This window comes from Marmota monax, unplaced genomic scaffold (genome assembly GCF_021218885.2).
Source record: "Marmota monax isolate L192 unplaced genomic scaffold, Marmota_monax_Labrador192_F-V1.1 WCK01_AAM20220418_F8-fsc00020, whole genome shotgun sequence".
Classification (NCBI taxonomy): domain Eukaryota; kingdom Metazoa; phylum Chordata; class Mammalia; order Rodentia; family Sciuridae; genus Marmota; species Marmota monax.
The window spans coordinates 14303618-14326945 of NW_026692912.1; the positions used below are offsets into that span (position 1 = coordinate 14303618).

At 38.5% G+C, this 23328-nt stretch overlaps 1 protein-coding gene across 1 annotated transcript in view; it reads right to left on the reverse strand.

Annotated features, from left to right (window-relative positions):
- C5 (complement C5) overlaps positions 1 to 23328 on the reverse strand; it is an 84988-nt gene that overhangs the window by 48871 nt on the left and 12789 nt on the right. Inside the window, exons 6-18 of the mRNA XM_046451772.2 lie at positions 21271 to 21353; positions 18957 to 19047; positions 17296 to 17410; positions 15537 to 15663; positions 12985 to 13100; positions 11614 to 11799; positions 10074 to 10277; positions 8530 to 8739; positions 8266 to 8415; positions 6962 to 7091; positions 4958 to 5020; positions 3550 to 3747; positions 1724 to 1814 (exon numbers count right to left, since the gene is read on the reverse strand). Of these exons, the coding sequence (XP_046307728.1) occupies positions 1724 to 1814; positions 3550 to 3747; positions 4958 to 5020; positions 6962 to 7091; positions 8266 to 8415; positions 8530 to 8739; positions 10074 to 10277; positions 11614 to 11799; positions 12985 to 13100; positions 15537 to 15663; positions 17296 to 17410; positions 18957 to 19047; positions 21271 to 21353 (1764 nt within the window). The remainder of the gene's footprint in view (positions 1 to 1723; positions 1815 to 3549; positions 3748 to 4957; positions 5021 to 6961; positions 7092 to 8265; positions 8416 to 8529; positions 8740 to 10073; positions 10278 to 11613; positions 11800 to 12984; positions 13101 to 15536; positions 15664 to 17295; positions 17411 to 18956; positions 19048 to 21270; positions 21354 to 23328) is intronic.

Sequence of the window (23328 nt, forward strand, 5' to 3'; positions counted from 1 at the left end):
ACTATGTTTATTGTATATTCTAAAATAGGGAAACAAAGTAATGCAACTGAACACTGCTCACCACAAATTGACAAAACCAAAACTTTCTGATTAAGCATGGATATTTATTTCCAGGTCTTATGCACCAGCTTTGAGTCAGGCATAGTGTCAAGTACAAGTCAAGCATACAGTACTTGTCCCTCTTAGTTCTGTTTTCTGTTATCTAGTGGAAGAAATTGTTAAGGAAATAAATTGTATTTCAGTGTGATATCTCTACCGAGGGATACTGAGAGTTCAGAGCAGCATGTATTTACTTATATACTTATTATACCTTTATTTTCTTTATTTAATTTGTTTAATTTGTTCATGTGATGCTGGGGATCGAACCCAGTGCCTCAAGCATGCTAGGCAAGCGCTCTACCACTGAGCCACAACCTCAGCCCCGGCAGCAGGTATTTATTTAGCACATTTATTTTTATACCTCTACAAGTAGGATCTTAGTCCAGGATATAAAAAATAATCTGAATTCAGTTTTTGGCCCTTAAGGTATTCAAATTTTAATGAGAAATACAGGAAGTAAACAGACCATTATATACATCGATTCAGGCAACAGACTTAATTGGAAAGGGTAATTAATGCAATCTCTGGTTGGGTGGGGGGCAGTATTGGAAGTGTGAGCTTGAGCAATGTCAGATGAAATGGCCAAGAGTGTGGAGGAAGACCACATATGTGAGGAAAAGGAGACCCATGAGGAAACTACTGCCAGCTCTGGATACAGGCCCTTGACTTCTCATGGGAAAGCCAGAGGTTTGAGCCCACCTGGAAAATTGAGGCCTGGAGACCCAGTATTAATGTATCACTGTTTTCAGTGCCTGATACAGTGCAGGCATCCATCCCATTAAGCTGTGTCAAGTAAGCCAGGTGTGGTGGCGCACACCTGTAATCCCAGTGTCTTGGGAGGCTGAGACAGGAGGATTGAGAGTTCAAAAGCCAGCCTCAGCAATGGCGAGGTCCTAAGTGACTCAGTGAGACCTTGTCTCTAAATAAAATACAAAATAGGACTCAGGATGTGGCTCAGTGGTTGAGTGCCCTTGAGTTCAATCCTATACCCCCCCCCAAAAAAGATGTATCAAATAAGACTTTTTTTGGGGGGGAACTGGGAATTGAACCCAGGGGTACTTAACCACTGAGCCATATCCCTAGCCTTTTTTTTTTTTCCGTATTTTATTTAGAGACAGGGTCTCACTGAGTGGCTTAGGGCCTCACTAAATTGCTGAGGCTGGCTTTGAATTTGCGATCCTCCTGATGGGATTAAAGGCATGTGCCACCATGCCCGGTTCAAATAAGACTTTAACAAGAAAATAACTAATCTTTTTGTTTATTAATGTTTATTTTATTGTACAGTTATTATTAAGATAAAAATAGCTGCTTAATATGGTGTAGAGCACACAACTGCATGTAGTAAATGGATCCTAACGTAAAATGAAATAGAATGGAAGAGTACTCTTCTTTACCAGTAATTAATGATGCCCTGGAAGGAATTATCACAGCAAAATACACTGCAAAACCAAACCAAACAAACAAAAAATCATGAAGCGAAACAGAACAAAACTGGACCAGATGGTGGGATCATCTTAACTCTAAAGCAAACTATGGGGAATGAGTAGCATCCAGATTTTTGGCCATAATATTTTCATTTTCCACACTTTTTTTTTTCCAGAGGAACATGAGAGAAGTAGAATACCTTTTGGGAACAAAATGAACTTCCCATAACCAGCTTTCTGGGAAGTAGCTCCGAATTACTGGCTTGCTTACTGGTATCAGGGTCTTTATATCTGGGGAGTAGGGAAAAGCATATTCATTTATGGAAAAACAATATAAATTCTCTTTGAAGATGAATTTTAAAATACGGCTGTTAATCTATTACTTAGGTGTTTTCCAAAAGGCCAATAAAACATTTTGCTTAGTGATTTCAAAATAGAACTGTAAAGGCCTAGGATTTCTCCACTAACAGCACTGATAAGACAAAGTAGAAAAACATCTTTATGATTTTTTTTCCTTAGAGTGTTAAATGTTTAGTTTGACCGAAGTTATGCAAGATACTGGTTAGTCTATAAAATTATGTTCACTTCTACAATCTTAATAGTTGTGTCTATATTAGAAAATAGGCAAATTTTATGTGATTCCCGGCCTTAACTCAATATTTTATTTATATTTACTTTAATAAAAATAGTCAGAACTTCTGCTTCTATCCAAGGTGTACTGGATTTACCCCTCGTTTAAAAATCCAGAAAATGCTACACAATATGTAAAGCAACAGTTTTCAGTCCTTAGGACATAACAGCACAGGACCACGAACCCTGAGGGGAGAGAGTCCTAACAGGGCCCCAGCTTACTGCTTGGAGGCAGTTTATAGGCAGGGCAGCAGAGGAGGCCATGTGGAGCCTAGTGGTTTTGAAGACTCGAGGCTCCACAGCTGTCTAGAGGGACAGGTAGAGCCTCCAGAGAGGAAGGGGCCGTAGAGAGGGAATTCCAGGTAGCTGAGGCCAACCAGATTATTTTAACTGAAAAACTAGGCAGCAAAAAAAGAGTACTAGACTGTTTATCAAGATGCTGCTCATAATAAACCCAAAATTGAAAACAACCCAAATATATCTAATGACATGGTTTTCATAAATAGCCATAACATTTATTTGTGTAGAAATGCACCCATTTCTGAGAAGGGCAATGTTTAAAATACATAGGTAAGCAAAAGTCAGGGTAAAAGAAGGATCTGTCACTTGCTTTCCTTTGTTTTCTTAAAGGCTATATGCTTTTGTTCATTTTCTTTTTTAATTTCCCCCACTCTTTTTTTAAATATTTATTTTTTAGTTTAGGTGGGCACAACATCTTCACTTTATTATTATTTTATTTTTATGTGGTGCTGAGGATTGAACCCAGTGCCTCATGCATGCTAGGCAAGCGCCCTACCACTGAGCCACAGCCTCTTTTGTTCATTTTCTTTAAGATGATATATAAATTAAAGTCCTAAAAGCTTAAAAACATTAAAAAGAGTTTTATAAGTTCTGAAAATACTTATTATGGCTGAAACTAAAATGCGATTTCAACTTTTATAAGTACAATTAACTTTAAGCTAGATTTAAAACACTCTTGCTATATATTTGGTCAGTGTAGCTATAAACAATTTTCAATGGTTGTAATACCACAGCACTACAGAATGATAGAACTCAAAGGCATATTGGAGCTATCTGGTCCAAGTGTCTTGCTTAGAGGATAGATAGTCATTAATATTTACAAACTGAGGGTTTATCTAACAGAGAATAAATAGTCATTAATATTTACAAACTGAGTTGGTTTTAGGTTTTCACTGGGTGTTGGTTCTCAACTAGTGTGCTCTGCTCTGTACTATATCTCTTCAAATTCCCAAAAATGACAGCGTATTTTTTTTGTGGGCCTTTACAAGTTGTTTCTATTTTTAACTACAGCATGAAAACTGCTTTTCTTAGCAGCATAAAATTACACACAATTCTCCACATTGGGCAGAAATCTGATAGAAAATGTCATACTCACTTAGCCTTCCCAACTGGATATTTTTATGAGGATCTGCATCTCGGTACTGCTTTGCAATGATACAACATTCATTGAAAGCTCTGATACAGAATGGGCCTATGGTAATCCGTGCGACCCGCTGCTCACAGGTTTCATCATCATTACGACGGGCTCCATCATAGCAACACTTCTTTGGCACGGGATGTTTGTATTTATCAGCTAAAAGAATAATAATACAAATGCCTTTGACCAGACTGAGTCCTAGCATCTCTCATTTGATTTCTACTACCAAATGCCCCCTTACCCACAATAGCCATACCTAGTTGACTGACCAGCCTGTCCTAGGTGGTCCATCTCAATTCATACTAAATGGTTGAAGGGCTTTCTGCAACTAAGCTAAGTACTAACTTTTGAAAATGGCACTTAGGGTTCAGCATACTTTGAGTATAATAAGTTAAGCATCCAAGAAGGCCTTTAAATATTTGAAGATGGCTATCATTATTATACAGGAATTTCCTTATATAAGCTAAATATCCTACTTTTTGAAATATTTCTTATATGACATTATCTGCAGACCTTCACCAGTGGCATCATCCTTCATTATAAGGGCTCAGATTAATCAACCTCTCTCTTTTCATATCATTAGAACACAGAATGAAGGTTAGAATTATAGTAGCTCATTTGAAAGTTACTATAAACATGATCACTAGCTGAACTCAGGCTCTGGACTCTCAGATTGATATTCTTTTGTACTATAAAATGAACAACTGTCATATAACAATTTAAATTAATTCCCATTAGAATTATTTTCCAAAGAATAATCCAAAATTCTTAGCTATTAGCTATATATTGAGAAGAAGGGGAAAGTGGTAGGAAGTGATATTGGCCAAATTATGTTGTTATTTTGTATGTATGTACAAATATGTGATAACAACAAATTCCATCATTATGTACAACTATAATGCACAAATAAAAAATGTGGAAGGATAAAAAAAATTAATACACATTGAGTCTTTGGTGCCTCAATTTCTTGGTCTGTGAAATAAGAGGCTTGACCAGATAATTGGATAGATTCAGCAAAGAAACAGATGTCTACGTATGCCCCAGAGTTAATCAAATCATGGATATTTTTCTGAATAAAATGGAAGAGTATGATTTGTCAGTGAGGAAATATTTGTGACAAATCAAAGCTCATATTGTAGATTTTAGAGATAAAAGTAATGAAGACTTATTTTCATATTAGGGCTATGGCAAATGGACTACTGGATGTATTTGGATTAATCTTTCTGAGGGAGGCAAGTTAGACATCCAAATCTTTCTTTTCACCCATTCTATTTGAGTTAAGGGAAATTACATAATATTTCATTTTCTCCAGTTTTTGGATGATATGATCATGAACTTTCTATAATCACATAAACTCTTAGAGTACCTTGTTCCTTTATTTTCTGTTGCAGATCTCTTCTTGGCCTGAGAATTTCTTTACAAGGTTTATCTGTGTAATTAAAAAATAAAAGAAAGAGGGAATAAAAGCTAAAAGCTAAAAGAAATATTGCATGGGCCTATGTACTTAAAACATTCACAGCTCGTTCATTTAACAGATTGTATTACTTCTTGCTTACTCTGGATTGGGCACTGTGCGTTACACATCATAATGTGACTTATTTATCACAGTGGAGATCATGGCATGGTGTCATATAGTTTGTTTTATCTGAATTTGGTCTTGAATCTAAAAACTTATGGACCCACTGGTTATTGAGAACTACCAAAGCATTTAGAGTGAGCAAATCCTAAATAAGATATTAGCCATTCTCATTCAAAAATACATTAAGAAGATGGTACATCATGATGCAGCTGGTTTCACTCTAGGGATCCAAGGTTGGTTCAACATACACAAATCAATAAAAGTACTTCACCACATAAATAGAATTAAGGACAAACATCATCTCAACAGATACAGAAAAGCCATCTCAACAGATAAAAAAAAAAATCCAGAACCCAATCATTTTAAAAACAGTGAAGAAATTTGGAATAGAAGGAAGTTACTTCAACCATCATAAAGGCTATAAATGACAAAACCAAAGCCAACATCATTCTCAAAGGGGAAAAACTGAAAATCAGGATCAAGACATTCCTATCAATCCTATTCAACAATGTACTTGAAACTGTAACTTGAGCAACCAGACAAGAGAAGGAAATGAGGGATAGAAATAGAAAAAGAAGTTGAATTATTTGTTTGCAGATGATATGATTCTTAGAAGACCCAAAAAACTCCACCAGAAGACTTCTACAGCTGACAAATACATTTAGCAAAGCAGGATACAAAATCAACATAAAAATCAATAGTTTTTCTATGCACTGATATTGAAACTGATGAAACAAAAATCAGGAAAACAATTTCATTCACAATAGCCTCAAAAAAACAAAACAAAGGCTGGGGTTGTGGCTCAGAGGGAGAGTGCTTGCCTCACATGCATGAGGCACTGGGTTCGATCCCTAGCACCACATTAAAAAAATAATGATAACTAGACAAAATAAAGGTATTGTGTCCATCTACAACTAAAAATATTAAAAACAAAACAAAATAAAACACCCCACCAAAAAACAAAAACAAAACACTCTGAATAAATCTAACTGAAAGATATTTATCATGAAATTATAGAACACTAAAGAAAGAAATTAAAGAAGACATCAGAGGATGGAATGTTCACCCATATTCTTGGACTAGCAGAACTGATATAGTCGAAATGGCCGTACTACCCAAAGTGATCTCCAGCTTCAAGGTAAAGATTTTTCTTATTTGCTCTTCAAGCTATGTTATTACAAATACAAACATGAATACCACAGTTATCAAGTATAATTATGAACAATTTTAAAACCACAGAACAGTGATTAAGATGTGGTCACTGCCCGTGAAGAGCCCACATGGCTGTGGGTGAGACAGGACTATAACTGAGTGTGAGGATATGAATGACCCAGTGCTCTCATGTTATAAATAGATCTGGTCCTACAAGACCCTCCTATTAAAGCAGAAGGGAGTGATCAATTCTGTGTGGGGAAGAGGCCCCTCCAGAGGAGAGGATTCTTCTACTTGCTTCTCCAGGCTAATAAAGGGGAAAGCAGTCCCCATGAGTAAAGGCCCAAAGGTATGAAGAGCACAGCAGCAGATCAGAGCTACACCTGGTGCTGTGTAGACAGGCAGGAACAGCAGTGTGAGAAATTGTTGGAAGATCCGGGAGAAGATCACAGAAGGTGTTGAGTACTATTCTAAAGAACTTGTTCTTTATCTTGAAGGCCGCTGGAACACTTTATACAGGGGAGTTATGTAGTCACAGCATTCTAAGATCATTGTGGGGAATATTCTGGAAAAGGGACAAAAAGGAGAGTTGGGAAGCAAATGATCAAAGTCAATCTCAGTGATAAACGCAGGCTTTACCATAGTCTTGGGAGTCCTCTGCATTCGCATTGGTGAGGAAGGTGAGTCCAGCCAAATGAAACACATCTGCATTGTCTCGGCCACCACCGGCCCCACAGCCCAGGTCACTCTTCTCTAGAGCTTGGAACGCCTGTCCAGAAAGGCAAAAGGATGAGCTTCTTCAGTGTGAAGAACCAAAGGTACTGGCCATTGAGTGGTTAGCACAACCTGTGAGATGCACAGGGCACAGGTTTTTCCAAGGACCAGGACCAAATCTCCTCTCTCTATTCCTTTAGTTTGTGATTTTATATTTATAAATACATACCTATTCAAAATTCATCCAAGACTGAAAATTCTTAGAAATTGACCCAGAGTGTTTTGTACATAAAATATATGTTGCAATCAATGTGTAAAACAAATGAATGAATAGGTGAAAGCACAAAGGGGTGAGTCATTAAACTAATTTTTAGTTGCTAAATAGAAAAAGAACATGCCCTCTTATGTTTCCAAGAGAAGGCTCTAGTGGAGAAGGACTGATCTGGGGTCTTATTTCAGTTTGAATTTTGACTTCAAATGTCCTCTCCACTGTGAATAGTTTAACTTTCCAGTTTCTTAATTTGTTCTTCCCTTGTTCAAGCAAACCCAAGCCAAGACAATAATAGCTGAGTGTAGTGGAAATAAATGGGAACTTAGGGAATTGAGTCATTGTCAAATTCTTCTGTGCCACAGATTTATTGAGTTAAGTAAACCAACCCAAAGATTTTGTGTCCGGGCTTCTCTTGTGCTGCTTCTGTCCCCATCACCACATGCTGCCCCAAATCCTCCAGCTCTCTGAGTTGAGGGCGCTTTTGCCCCATAAATACAATTGCTACCATGATCGTGTTTTGTTTTGTTTTTAAAGAGAGAGAGAGAGAGAGATAGAGGAGAGAGAGAGAGAGAGAGAGAGAAATTTTAATATTTATTTTTTAGTTTTTGGCAGACACAACATCTTTTTTGTTTGTTTGTTTATGTATGTGGTGTTGAGGATCAAACCCGGGCTGCACGCATGCCAGGCGAGCGCGCTACCGCTTGAGCCACATTCCCAGCCCAAATCGTGTGTTTTTTAAAGTGCTTGGATCTGTATTTGGAAAGCAAAAAAGCACTGACTTGTGCTTTGGATATTTGCTGAGGGTGGTTGACCTTCCTAAGACCCACTGTGCTGAGGACCTTGTGGAGAAGCAGGCCGTGTTGCCCAAACTCTCCCCCAACCTGTCCTGGTGGCCACCCTGCTGAAGGCTGCACTGAGCCACACCTCCCACAGTGACCCCAGAACAGCATTACTTAACCCTTTCCATGGGCTTTCTGGCTCTTCCCTGGACTCCATACACAGCACTGTCCACTGCTGTGACTGCCACCCACGACTCTGACTCAGTTGCCAAGTTAAGAGACACGGGTTGGCCTGGAGAATAAGCATCAGCATCTGGAGACAGACGAACCTAGAAGTTCAAATGAAAAAGAACATTTGTATGTGACAGAACTGTTCAGAGGCAGCTGCTTTGACAACTTCTATTAAAAATAAAATTAGTTGTGATATATAATTTGGGTCTCACCTGGAGCTGATTGTCACACTTCTCTTCAATATTTAACCAGACTGAATCAGACACTAATTCTGCAGTCTGCTCTCCTGTGACGATGTAATAGACCAGAAGTCGAGCGGAAGGAACCATGTTCTGAGTCACTGGGATGTTTATACTTTGATAAGTTGAATCTAGAATCTTCTCTCTTGTGCCAAAGTGTACAATTTTGCCCCTGGATAAAATCTAAAAATGAATAGCAGTGGTGAAAATAAGTATAAAAACAAAACCTGTGCATCAGGATGGAAATTGGAGAAAAAAAAAGTATGTATATTCCTACTATGTGCCAGGCACTTTGACCTTTATTTAGCTCCTTTAGTTCTTATAGTACAGCAGTGGGATAGGCATAGTACCCCCATTGGAGAATCTGAGGCTCAGAAACTACAAAGTCAGACTGAAAAAAACAAAATAAAGATAAAAAATAAAAAGTCATACTGATTTTAATTGAAAACGACATGTCTAGAAATTAAAGAGCTAAAATTTGAAACCAAATCTGTTCGAATCACACACTGTCAATAATCCTCTTTTGTTTCATTGATTTTAAAAAAAGAAGAAGACAAGTAGGTGGAGGGCATCTTTTGGGGGGATTCAGCTTTTAAGCATGGATATGATTCTAAATGGGAGAGTTAAGTTTTTTCTTAATCCCCTTAATTGACCAATAAAAAAACATTTTAAAAAATTGTGTCTTTGGAGAAAAGGACTGCTTACATGGTTTTAGAATAGTAATCCATAAGCTGTTTCCCTGTTCTTCATCAGTCAATATTTTTGTATGGTCCTCATTTATTTTTCTATTTCTTCCTCAAAATTATTCAAAGAGCCTCACCACCTGCTTGACCTGGCCTGTGGAACGATTCATTCTATGTCTTTGATGACTGCAGGAAGCGCTTGACATTTTTTGCACATTCTTTCCTTGGCTTCACTGACAGGCCTGACTGCTCCATCTCCTGTCAAATGTGGGTGTTACAATAGAGGTGTTGCTAATAGCAGGGTCAATAAGACACAACTCTTCAGAGCTGGATTTGGATTCCCCCATTTTGTGCCAGTGAAATGCACATATTTGAATTAGGTGCAGGAGTATATTTTTTTGGCTATGAAACAGCAGAGGTGATGTCATTGAATCAGACTCTCTTTGCCGAGAAGAGTTATCAGATCAGGAAATAGAGGTCCTTGGTTCAAGTAAAATCTTTTTCAGCTGGGCTAAGTGATCATGGTAAGTCATATTACCTAATCATATCACCTCAACTTCCTCATCTGTGAAATGGTTGTGAAAATCGTGCACTATGTGAAAAGGTTTTGAAAACTTGATATTCAAATTAGATGGTGTGTGTGTGTGCAGTGCTGGGAATTGAATCCAGGGACTTGGGCATGGTAGGCAAGTGGTCTACCCCAGCTACATCTCCAGCCCGTAAGTGATGTTATTGAAAGTGCTTTGTATTTACAAATGTAAAGAACCATTCCAGTGCTTCTCTAAACCTAAGATATTTTTCCAGGTGGGTGAATGAGATGTAAATTATACTTACCAAGAAATTGTAGTGAGTTATTTTGTCAATATACGGACTTTTTGGAGTAACAATAATATTCAGATATTCTCCTACTAGCAGAGGCTTATAGTTTCCAGTCCAATCAATATAAAGGTAACTTTGGCTGAGTGATGAGTATGTGATTGCTTGGTAATTTCTGCTGGCCTGATTTTCTTCTGGAAGATCTGGGTCATCAGTTTTGATCTGAAAAGGAAAATTTCAAAAAGACATTTGGATGGTGAGTCATGCTTTTATAACCTTCCAATTCTTTGCTTTTTAAATTTCTGAATTTCACAATACAAAATACCAAAGGGCAGTGGGTTGGGAGGGGGAGGTTCCAGCACTCCAGTGTTTGTACAGCTGCAGTATCAAGTAACTTTGCAAAGACTATGGAAAATAATGATGGGATTGTGGGCCATGGTGGAAAAGTCTGGTGAAATGCACAGAGAAAGATGCTCCAGGAACAAACACTGGCTCCCTTCCTGAAATACCACGTGAGCTTTACTACTCTTTTTGGGGATGGGAGGGCAGGAATTGAGGAAGGAGAGGGAAATTGGTGGGAGGAGGCACCAACTCAAGCACTGGGGGCAGAAGTTAGAAGTTAGTGTCATCTATGATGACAGATACCATCTGTGGTATTGTTGCAGGAAAATTTGCCTTCAGACAGCAGAAAGATTACTAGCTTGTGATCTGGGGTCAGGTACACATCGGTTTGCATCCTGGTGCTGCCACTTATTAATTCTGGACAAGTTATTTGATCAAAACAGAGATCAAAACAGAGGTAGAAGTCTCCTTTCCTCTGACACAAAATGGCAAAGATGATATTTTCCAACTCTTACTGCTGATAAATGAATTTGTTCCTCAGAAATCTCTTAGCACAATGCCTAAGTATTCAGTAAGGGCTCAGTAGATGATAGTGAATCTGTGCATGCTGCAGTCATTGATCTGTGTAGTTAGTTATACCTGGGTTGAGACTGGGAACCTAAACATTATTTGCTGGGAGAGAAGATGATTGAACCCTAAAGCAGAGTGGTTTGTGCATTAGAGAAAAGGGAAGCTTCCACATTTGACCCTTGTATGGCCCTGAAAGAATGGGTGTGTTGGGGGAGGGGATTCCTACTCCTGATGTCCACTGCTATACCTATTCTGAAGTTTCTGGATTCTAATATACTTTTAAAAAATATTTATTTTTTAGTTGTAGTTGGACACAATACCTTTATTTAATTTATTTATTTTTATGTGGTGCTGAGGATTGAATTCAGGGCCTCACACGTGCTAGGCAAGCGCTGTACCACCAAGTCACAACCCCAGCCCCTCTAATATACTTTTATTGGAAACAAGATATGGATTGATTGATCTTCCTCAAGGACCATTCAATGAAAAAGAAGAGTGTCTCTTGTCATTTGGTTTGTTTTCAGAATTGTAGAACTGTTAACTGGACTCATGTATAAAATCTGCCACATCTGTTCTCTACACTTGCCAAAACATACAGTCAAAAGTACACACTGTCCTAGAAAATATAGCCAGAGATTCAGCTCACATCAAACTCCAGTGCCGTCACTCCAGATGGGAGGTTAACCACAAACGAGGCTACTCCATCACTGAGACGTGTGATGCTCTTCTGTGGTTCCAAGTCGGCCATCTCTTGGTTTTCATCAATGGTTTGTGCATTCAGGGTTACAGGGACCCCGCCTACCAACTGGTCCAGAGAATCCTTAACCTGCACCTGTTTGTCAGAACAATTCCATCCACGTCAACAGCTCATCATGACCTTGAAAGCCCAACAAGTCTGAATCTTTTTCCTTCCTCTCTACAAACGCATAAATTCATTGTGGTTGTTAATTCAGTAAGATTGTGTTCTCGACATATAGAAATGTTAAATTCTATTTACTTTAATCATCTTGAATGGATTCCTCCACATATCAACCTGACTCAGAACATAAATATCATTTCATTATGCCAACCAAGAAGATGTGGCAAGATCTATGTGATCCACCTTCTGCATTTCTTTAATTATATTGGAACTGGATAATGGAGAAAATGAAGCAATGGCTTCTGGGAATGATTCTTTTGTGTGTGAGAAACAATAAATAACATTTTTTTCTTAACCTCTATCTTGCACCACCATGCATATATTATTTCCAAAAGGATATCTTTTGCTTTATGTTATTTTTTTCTTTTAAAAATTTATTTCTTACATACATGACAATAGTGAGGTGCATTACATTCATAATTATCCATTCACAGCACAATTTTTGTAACTCTGTATATAAAGTATGTGCACACCAAATTATGCCATTATACACGAGCTCTCTTACTTTTTTTTTGCATACAATTCTTAATACACCTTTATACCACCATTTACCATATCTCTGTTTGTATGTAAGGTATGTTGACACCAAATTCACATCTTCATACATGTATTATATAATGATGTTTTATGTTATTTTTATATGTGACGTAAAATTTAATATTATATTTCAAATATTTTATTGTGTAGTATATTACATATCACTATGTATTATGTGATAATATATTATATATTGTATATGTATGTAAGAGAATATTATTAAAAGAAAAATGTTTTCAAAGAAAAAATTAAAATATCATGCTCTAGGCTTTCTAAATTAAAGATGGAATATATAACATTATTTTAAATAAAATACTGAATACAATAATAAATACAATAAACATGAAAAGGATGCTTTGACTCTAAACTATTAGCATTTTAAAAAGAAACAGTAAAAAAGGGAGCAAAAAAGGCAGAAGATAGAGACAGAAAGTCCAAATGGGAAGGACAGAGAGCAACATAGACAGAGGACAGACCAAACAGGGTGTGCCCAGAGACGGCAGAGAGAGAAAGTGAGACCCACAGAAAGGCACTCAGACACAGCAAAAGCAAATGACCTACCTTGATAGAATATGGAATCCCAGGCTTCAAGAAAAGAGGAGTAGCAACCAAGTTCAGTTTGTAGGGAGAGAGAACATAGTTGACACCAGGTACTTCTGCCTCTTCAGAAAATCCACCTAAGGAAATGGCAAGCATATTTGAAGTCTAATGATCTGCACAGGTCTCTATATCATCTCTAGGAGCCCACGGACTTACTGTTTCTCTCCCCGGCTCCCGGCACTCATTCATTTTTTTCCCCACAGTAAGTAGGACATGGATCTTGGTTCTGAGGGGCAGAGTAGAATTTAGACCTCAGGAGTTTCCAAACCCACACAGAAGGCTCCTATATAGATGCCTCTGTGGAAGCAGCTTTTGCAAAGGACTGAGGAGGAAGAAGAAAGGATGTTGCTTCTTAGCAGTGGCCCCAGTCTCAGCAAAACCTGTTCACCAAGTAAGGAGACAGCAAAAGACCAAGCCAGAGACTGAGCCTTATAGGTGTTCATAGTCAGATTACGGTTTTGAGAGACAAAGAAGAATCAGAGAGCTTGATGTAGAGAGAACCTGAGGGACCACCAGCAAAAACTCAATAGTGTCATCCTACGGCTAAAAGTTAAGGTAAACATTAAAATAACATATGAAACTCTAGTATCCTCAATCTCCATTCCAATGCCATATCCACGAGTCTCCCATATATATCTTACACTGTAGTCAAACTGTAAAATCTTATTCTCAAAGACCAGTCTTCATTTTCCAGGCTTCTTGGTGAGCCCTCCCTGTGGAAGGAGCCCCACTTGGCCCTATCTACCATCCGGTCTCCAAACCCTTCTCCTTTAGGACTCGTCATCAGAACCCTGTTCTTGGTTGCTATACACATGTCCAGAAACTTTCCCTCTTCTTAAGGTCACTAGCATTGAATGCTTTGTGGAGAGCACATTTGGAATTGCTTCTTGTCAAGGGTCTTGGATTACTGTCTTCTACCTGATGTCAGTTTTTAATCCACTTGGTTTTGGCATTATACATCATTCATGTTTATAAACCTGTGTGTTTAGCAACACTTTGAATATTTCATAAATATTGAACAAATTGAATTTATTTAAGATAATTTGAGGAACAAAAGAGAAAGAAAGAAACATTGAAATAATGCTGAAAACAATAGCCAGGGCAAGGAGTATAAAGTCAGTGCAGGTCTCCAACATCTGCTAGGCATCTGCACAATAACCTCATACCACAAAGGGACAAATTTTTTTATTTTTATTTATTTATTTTTTCACATCTTCATACATGTATTTTGTATAATGATGAGAGTCTCCTTTCACCAGAGAAGGACAAATTTAAAGGGAGAGAAAAAGTCTTAGAATCATCTGGTCTCTCTCTCTCTCTCTCTCTCCTCTCTTTGATACCTGGGATTGAACCCAGAGGTGCTTAAACCACAAACCACTGAACCACATTCCCAGCCCTTATTTATAATTTATTTAGATAGGGCCTCACTAAGTTGCTAAGGCTGGCTTTGAACTCAGAATCCTCCTGCCTCAGCCTCCCGAGCTGCTGGGATCACAGGCATGAGCCAACATGCTGTGCCTATTATTTTATGGAAAAAATTTGACTCAACTCAGAGTAGTGATTTATGACTGTTGAAAACTATTGGAGTAGGGTTGAAAGCACAAGCCAGGATATTAAGTGTGGAAGGGAGGACCTTCCGGAGCAGGAGGATAAAGGCGGGAAAGAGGAGGGAGAAGATAGGAAGAGGGCGATGGACATAGGGCTTATTTGACAGGTACTGTTTAAGCTTTGCTTATATTGACTCTTTGATCCTCACCATAACCCTAGGAGGTATATACTATTACTATACTCATTTTAGAAACACTATTCCCTCTAATTTTAGATAAAAACTGAATTTTACATCTAAAGAGGAATTTATGAAGCATTTAGTTCAACTTCATAATTGCAAAGATAAGGAGACCAGAACAATAACAGTAACTGTGGGAGACCAACCTTGCACCTGACTGGGTCATACTCCCCAGCTGGGTGCTGAGGCGCTCAATCACAGAAATGTTATTGTTCTGTCACATCCACCCCAAAGAAAAAGGTATTTGTGTCTCTTGTGTGGTTATTTTGCTCAGCCCAGTTAGCCCAGTTCAACTGGAATGACCCCTGAGCCTTTTAGTCACGAGAACAGAAACCCGGCAAGTAACATTTTCATTTGCTTAGTATTTTATCAAATATTTGTACGTATATAATCTTATTTTGATTTAGATTCTGTCCAGGGGAAAATACTTCAGTAGCACATCTTCCAGCCAGATGCCTGCGGAGCCACTTCAGATATCACCTGGATGGTGTTATTCCATTTCTGCAGATGAGAGAGCAGGGACCCAGTGGCTCCCCCCAGAAACTACAGTTTGGCAGAGCTCTTTTCTAATCCCAGTCTTCAATGATACAAAAATAAAATTTAACCATTAAAAAAAAGAAGATATAAAGTAACTCTACAAGTCATTTGCACCCTTGATATACTAAGTATTTCCCAAGAGAAAGTTAAATACATACACACACACACACTCTCTCTCTCTCTCTCTTACCTGTAGACTCTATGACTGTTACAGCAATATAAAGGTACTTGTTGTTTAAATCTTCTAGACTGTCATATGACAGCTCTTTAATTGCCGTTTCAGAATCAAATGTGACATGAGCAATTCCATTTATCAACTTTTAAAAGGGGAAAATGGAAACATTATTTTAGAGAAGAATTTACAAGAAAATATTCACAAAATTTGTGTTAACTAGACTCTAAACTGAAAGCAAATATTATTAAACTGTTTTAGCATCAGCCATGAAGGGGATGCCCGAGGCCACCACTAAGCCCAGCAGTTGCTTCCTGCTTCCTCTGTGTGGAGCCACAGACATGGAAGAAGCTGGAACGTGACAGGAACAACAGGCTTTTTTGGTACTAGAGACACAGGTGCCTCTTCCAAACCCTGAGTCCTCATCCACCTGCAGGAGCCTCTTGTTCTGCTTCTGCCATTAGCCAAGAGTTTGTTGGATTTTATATTTCATTTGTGCTTCACTGTTAGTAACTTTAAACATTAATTCACAAACACATGTTAAATAGAGGGAGATGAAGTTAAGGGCATATCATATCTTTTAACTATTTTAAAATAGAATTTTTTTCCTATTTTTAACTTTAAATTTGAGGACAGGCATTTTTGTCTGGTTTAATTTTATTTTAATCTTTTTTATTTTTATTTTTGGTGCTGGGGATTGAATGCAGGGCCTCACATATGCTAGGTACTTGCTTGAGAACTTAGTTACATTCCTGTCCTGCAATTCCAGCGACTGAGGAGTCTGAGGCATGAGGATTGTAAATTCAAGGCCAGCCTCCGCAACTTAATAAGATCCTGTCTCAAATAAAAAATAAAAAGGGCTGGGAATATAGCTCAGCAGTAGAGTGTCCCTGGGTTCAATCCCCAGTATGAGAAAAATAAAAGACATGTAATTTGTATCTTGAAAATATAGGGCTACCTTTTAAAAAGCAGAGGATATATAATTGATGATGCAAAATACATAAATATGCAAAAGTAAGGAAAAATGACATAACCTCGTATCACCCATGGTATAATGTAAAGAAACTGAATAAGAGGAGAGGGGGCCAGAACTCTAACCTCAGTCCCATCAATCACGCCCTTAGCCATGAACAAATAACTTCACAAATATTTACAGAGCACCAACCCATTACAAGGAGGTATGCTGTCTCTGGCCATAAAATGATAATGATTTGGACCTGCAAAAAGTTCAATGTCTAAAATGATAAACAAGTAAATAAACCCTCCCCAAAAGGAAGGTCTTCTTCCCCTCAGCATCACTGACATTTTGGACAGGATAATCTTCTTTGTGTGTGTGGGTGGGTGGGGGGTACTCTGTCTATCCATTACATGCCCCCTGTTGTGACAACCATAAATGACTCAGGAGCTCATAGTTAGCCAAGGGAGGAGTTAGGGTGGGGGGCTTCCCAGAGAGAAGATGTCAACTTAAAGAATGAGAAGGAATTAGGTGAAGAAGAGGTGGAAAGAGACAGAGGAAAGAATAAAGACCTAAAGTGAAGAGAGTCTGCAAGTCTGAGCACTTGGAGTGATTAGTACATAGGGGAGGAGGAGAGAATTGGCCCAAGATCAGCTGGCCGATGCCCTGGCCTTTATCCCAAGGGCAAAGGGAAGTCAACAGAGGTTGCTAAGCTTCAGCTTCCATACCTATGTAGAACAAGGGATTGGACCAGAGGGGTCCGAAATACCCCACAGCTCTCACGTCATCTTTGGTATGAGCGAACATGTCTTAGCAACTCACCTTGGTGTTCTGCATTGCTTTTGGCATCATTTCTTTTTGACCGTCTTTTATATCTTCTCTTATTCCAAAATAGATATAAACTTCAGCCTCAGTAACTACTTTATTATAGAAATATCTGTCAAACAATACCAAAAAATTGTGTTGCCCAACATGGTGACAATAACAATCAGATACACTGTAATGATTTGAAATCACATAAAGCACTTTATACACTTCCAACCCACTACTACACTTCATAAAGCAACAATAAGAAAGCTAGAGTATGGATTTTTATTACTGTGAGAGAAATGAAAGAGCTGACTTGGGAGAGATGAAGACACCCAGCTCCAGGGCCTTTCCTCCAGCCCATGTTACTTCCTGGATGATCGTGACATCAGTGGGGAGCGACTCCCAATTTTCTTTTATGTCTTTAAAAGGAGCATGCTGATCTCACTGCTGTGAGATAAGTTCTTTTGAAAAAATACAAACTGCATATTTGCTTTTTTAGTTTAGAATTAAAGTAAGAATAAAGTGAATTTTCTATGTATCAAATAATAGTATAGCAAGAGCTAACTTTCCTTATTCATAATTGGAACAAACCGTCACCATTACAAGAGGTTAGTTTCTATAATTTTCTCTCAAGTATGCCATTTACACTGTTGTACACTAAATATCACTCTATTTTCACAGTAAATGCTTACAATAGAGGCAGTATGGGGTAGTGTTTGAGGGTAAGCACTCCAGAACTAACAGGTTGTACAACTTACCAGCTGTATTATGTTGAGCAAATGATCTGCCTCAATTTTTGTACTTGTGCTATGCAGAGTTGCTATAAGGATACTGTGCTGTATAAATTGGTTATTAACAACTACATTAAGTGGGATTTCTAAGTGACCTTATCTCTTTTGATAGTTTGCTACATACAACACTAACCCCAATTCTCTCCCTCTGTCTGGATCCACAACACTGGCAGCATTTGCCTGCAGAAAGCGTGGGAGGAGCCTGCTTCCTCTGGGCTGGCCTTGTAACTTGCTTTGGACAAAAGAGTATGGTGGAAGTAATGGTGTGCCAGTACCAAGCATAGGCCTCCAGAGAATTTTTCTGCTTGCATTTCTGTCAGAGCACTGATGCTGCTGAAGGCTAGCTTGCTGGGTAGGATATCTGTGTGGTCCAAGCACTGTTAGCCCCCACCCCTGCCAGCTATTGACAGACATGTGAATAAGACCTTCCTGTACTCGCCACCCACCCCCAAGATGACCTGTGTACTGAGTGTAGACACACGGGTGAGCATAGCTGCATCAGCCTGGCCCAGATCAGCAGACTGCCCAGCTGACTCGTAAACAGTGGTGGTTTCAAGGCATTGGGTTTTGAAATAGTTATGGAGCTTTTGTGGCTGAGTAAGCCACTAAAAATGACAAGAAGTCAAGTATTCATATTTCAGCCCAGATATGCTAAGTCATCTTGGGTTCCAAATATATATATATATATATATATATATATATATATATATACACACACATAGAAAAAGAAAAAGGTCCTAAAGATTTAATCTCTTTTTTCCTTGCTTTTCACTAACAAATAACCAACAAAACTAAAGTCAGAATAAGCAAATAAACTATGAGCACAATGTTTCCTAGTTTAGCTGGGAAATCTGAAAAACAAAACAAATAAATCTCTCTTACCTTGCTTTTATAGTAATTCCAAAATTCTTAAAGTTCTTGTAACCAATGAAATTGCCTTCTGGTTCTATTGATACAGAAAAATGTGGCAAGACTGAAAATAGAGAGGAGGAGGAATATTACCAGGTGAATTAGGCCTTGAAAACACAGCAAAGGGCTCTCCTTGCTGGTACCTGGGCAGGCTGCACCATCAGCGCCACATCTGCCTTGGCATCACCACTGTCATCAGCAACAATGCCCCTGGGAAGCCTTGCCACCCAGGCAGTCCAGCCTCCCCACTGGAAGCCCCTGGCTTCTTCCATTTTGATTTTAATGTACATTACAGGCAACAGGTTACTCCCTCCACTAGGTATGGGCTCCTTCAAAACAAATGAAAGACCATTCTCTATTTTTCTTTTTCTCCCTTCACCCTTCTAAGTCTTTAACATAGTATGTGTTCAATGAATATTCATTAAATTGAAAATAGAAATGGAAAATTCTGGTCTATTTAGCATCTCCCATTTTCATCTAGTAAAAAAGTGCATCCAATCTGCAAGTGCCAGCATGCAACTCTGATGTTGGAAAAGGGAGAGAGAACTCCCAATTAGAGATAAGAATGAACATCAATGTTAAATTTAAAAATAGGACCAAAAGGAGGCAGGGGTCTAATTTTTTTTTCTTTTATCTCTTTGGTAAAGAAAATGATTCAATCTATTGAAATGGCCCTAACTCAGGCCACATCCAAGGGTCATGGATTCGGCTGATGACCTGCACTACGGTTAACTGGTGATTGCATGGAATGGATATTGTGGACAGAGAGTGACCTAGAGAGGGGTGAGTCAGCTGCAGCTGTGGCTCACAGGTCTTCTAGACATTGAAAGTAGAAGAAACAGAATGAAGCAGTCTGTTGCTGTGGGCTGTGTTCCTGTTCTTCAGAGACCAAGGCAGGTGTGCTCTCTCCAGCTGACACCTGCTCGCCATATAGCAGCACACACCTATCAACAGGGACACAGGGTTGACTAAGACAGACAGGAACAAGCAGGAAAGATAGGACAGGTATCTAATTACACAGATACACACCCAAGCTACAATGATGGGCACTGATGTGATGTACAGGGATCCCATGCAGGGAAAGGAGTTCAAGGAAAGCTTCCTGTGTACGTGGCTTTTCAACTTGGACATGAGCCATGAGCAGGAGCTGGCTGGGCAAGGAGGGAAGGGAAGAGTGTTGGAAGCAGAGGGAACATCACGTGTAAAGCCCCCAGTGCTGCAGGTCAGCGAGGTCAGGAGTGAACTCAAGTGAGGATGAGGAGGAGCCAGGGAGGCCTGTCCAAATGAATCCAAATGAATAAGGATCTACTGTAATGAAATATAATGAAATAATATGATGAGATTTGCATTTCAATTTTTTTTTTTTTTTTTGGCTAATACCAAGCAAGGTCACTTGGAAGCAGAGGCACCAGATGGGGAGGCTTCAGCAGTCGTCCAGGAGAGAGCCTAGTGATGAACAGACCAGGGTGGCTACAGAAAGTGGGTGAATGCTACACATATATAGAAAGTAGCAAAAGCACGTAGAAGAAATGAGATCAGTTTGAACACCATGTGTCTGGGAGACTGTAATCTTTCAGGTTGTGTTTTAGTACAAATTTTTGTCACTGTTTTCCTTGTTATTTGTGAAAATTTCCTGTTGAGTATTTATCCTTCTATCATTATGAATCTCCTGAGAGAATGAAAAATGACTTCAAGCAGAAAAAAGTTAAATCTGATATGGGGCACACAGATATTCTATTAAACTACTACGAGAACTATAAAGTTATTGACATGTTAATTATTAGTTCACTTATATGATTGGTTTCGAATAAGAAATTTTTAAATCAGTATGTTAGAGATTCGTGACCTGGAAGAAAAAGCACTGAACTAGCTATAAGGGAACCTGATATCTTTGTTCTGTTTCTAAGTGACTGAGATTTGAGTGACTCATTTATCTTTCTGGGTTCCACTGTCCTTATTTCTGATTGTTTATTTCTCCTAAAATCATAATTCTCTAAAGGACCTTAACAAGTCAAGCTCTTTAGAGGACTAGGCTCTTCCAGCTCCATGAAGAAGATCCCAGGTGCAGAGAAGCTGGCGACTTGCTCAAGGTAAACAAAGGCAACCTGGAACCAGAAATTGGGCATTCAATACCCCTACCCCATCCCCTGCCTCAACAGGCTCTGAGCAACACCAGCAGGTGGCCCCATCTATATCTGGGATGATTTTACTTTAGGAACACAAATGAAAAGAATTACTGCAAAAACCACGACTTTTAGTAGGTAGACTTCTAATTGTCAGAAATTACCATATTCTTTAATTTCAAAGTATGTGGTTCCAGCTGTCGAAAAGTCCTCTTTATATTTAGCTTTAATTGTCCACACACCATATCTGTGAAGCAAAATATTAAAAATTACACATTATCACATATTTTAATTCACACAGTGGAAACCAAATACATTCCTATTTTAAAGAAGTTATAATATATTTTATACATCTACATGTAGCCTAAATAAATGTTTTATTTGTGTAAGATTTTAAAGCAAGAAATAGAACTAATTTGGCATTTTCAGGACAATAACAATTGTTTAGTAATCAGATTTTCATATATTGTGTAATTTTTCCAGGTCTACCACTGAGCTACAACCTCAGCACTTTTAATTTTTTATATTGAGAGAGGAACTTGCTAAGTTGCTGAGACTGGCCTTGAATTTGTGATTCTCCTGCTTCAGCCTCCCAAATTACTGGAATTACAGGTGTGTGCCACTATGACTGGATATTTCATCTTAATATAGATTCATTAACTTGGATTTGAAGAGCTGACAAGTTGAGAATTTATTTAATCCTGGAACTTAACTATGCTGGCATAACATTAAGATTCACAAGAGTAGAAAATTCATAATAGTATATCAGGAAACATACATTATAGATCGAGCCTATTTGAATGACAAAATTCACACCTCACACAAATGAAATTCGGGTTGGAGACAAAGTATGGTGTGTTTAAAGAGGAAGTAAAGTAATTAGTAGTAAAATCAATAAAGAGTGGTAAAATTATAGGCTCAATTCTATATTCTGTACCTGTGTAATTAACAACCTTTACTAAAAAGTATTTACTGAGCAGTATATTAAGCACTAGAAATGAAAAAGTAGACAAAATAGGAAAAAAATCTAATTCTCATTTTTTCATTTACTACCAGGTTTGACTTATCCAAATTACTTAACCTCATTTGTGAAATGAAAATAAAAAAGAACACCAACCTTCAGATTGGTTATGTTGTCCATTAATGTTAATATTATGACTGTGATTATTATCATCATCATCTTAACTCAATGAGTACCTATTATACTGAAGTGCTGAGATACAGCAGTGAGCTAAATGAACAAGGCCCCTGCCCTCAAGGAGTTTACAATCTAAATAAAAAGGCATGTTCATTAGTAAATAAACAACCACCATATTGAGGTAAGTGTCAAAAAGAAAATACACAGGTGTGAAGATAGAGTAAAGATAGTGAGGGACTCCATAGATCACATCCAGCAATAGCCTCTCTGCAAAAGCAGCATTTTCTCTGAGACCTAAAGATGACAGGAAGCTTGCTCTGTGAAGGACAAGGGGAAGCACACTCTAAACAGGGGCAACAGGTGGTACTGGGGCTTGGGAAAGTTGTGGTCGTAATAGATCCTCACCTCTGATATATAATCTTCCCTGGGGAAAGTAGCACAAGATGATAATGACAGTGAGATATTAGGCTCAATCTGTACTCGAGAGCGTGCAGCATTTTCAAAAAAGGACACAATTTGTAAATTATTGAAATTCTCCAAATCTCCCAATTTTAATCTAAATTTTTAGGTTGATAATCCAATGAACTAAATGCAAACTCCCCTCAAGAAGGCAGAGGAGAAATGACCATAAAAAGATTGAGCCTCAAAGTTACAATGTAGCCATTTCTAAGTGCCCTTATCTTATGAGTCCTCCTCTATTTTAAGTTCCTTCAAAGCAGGGATTGTGGATTCTTGGTTTCTATTGGGCACCTCTCCCTCCCATGGTGATTTACACATGCCAGGAATGTGTTCACTAAAGGTGTGTTACATCAGATCCTGTGAAGACACGATTTTAAGTCCTTTCACATGAGGACCAATGAGGTAATGGCTCTAAATGTCCCCACCTTGGACTCTGTCTTTTGGTGGTCTATGCAGACAGAGGACCTGACTATCTAACACCCAGGCAAGGATTATAGCACCACTCCAGTCTCTTGGACCCACAGCCTACAGTATTCCTTCAGAGGTGGGAAGTGGGAAGTGATGCTTTTGATGAAAAGAAGCCCAAGGACTATTTTTATATCTTCCCAATTGTTATTTCTGTATG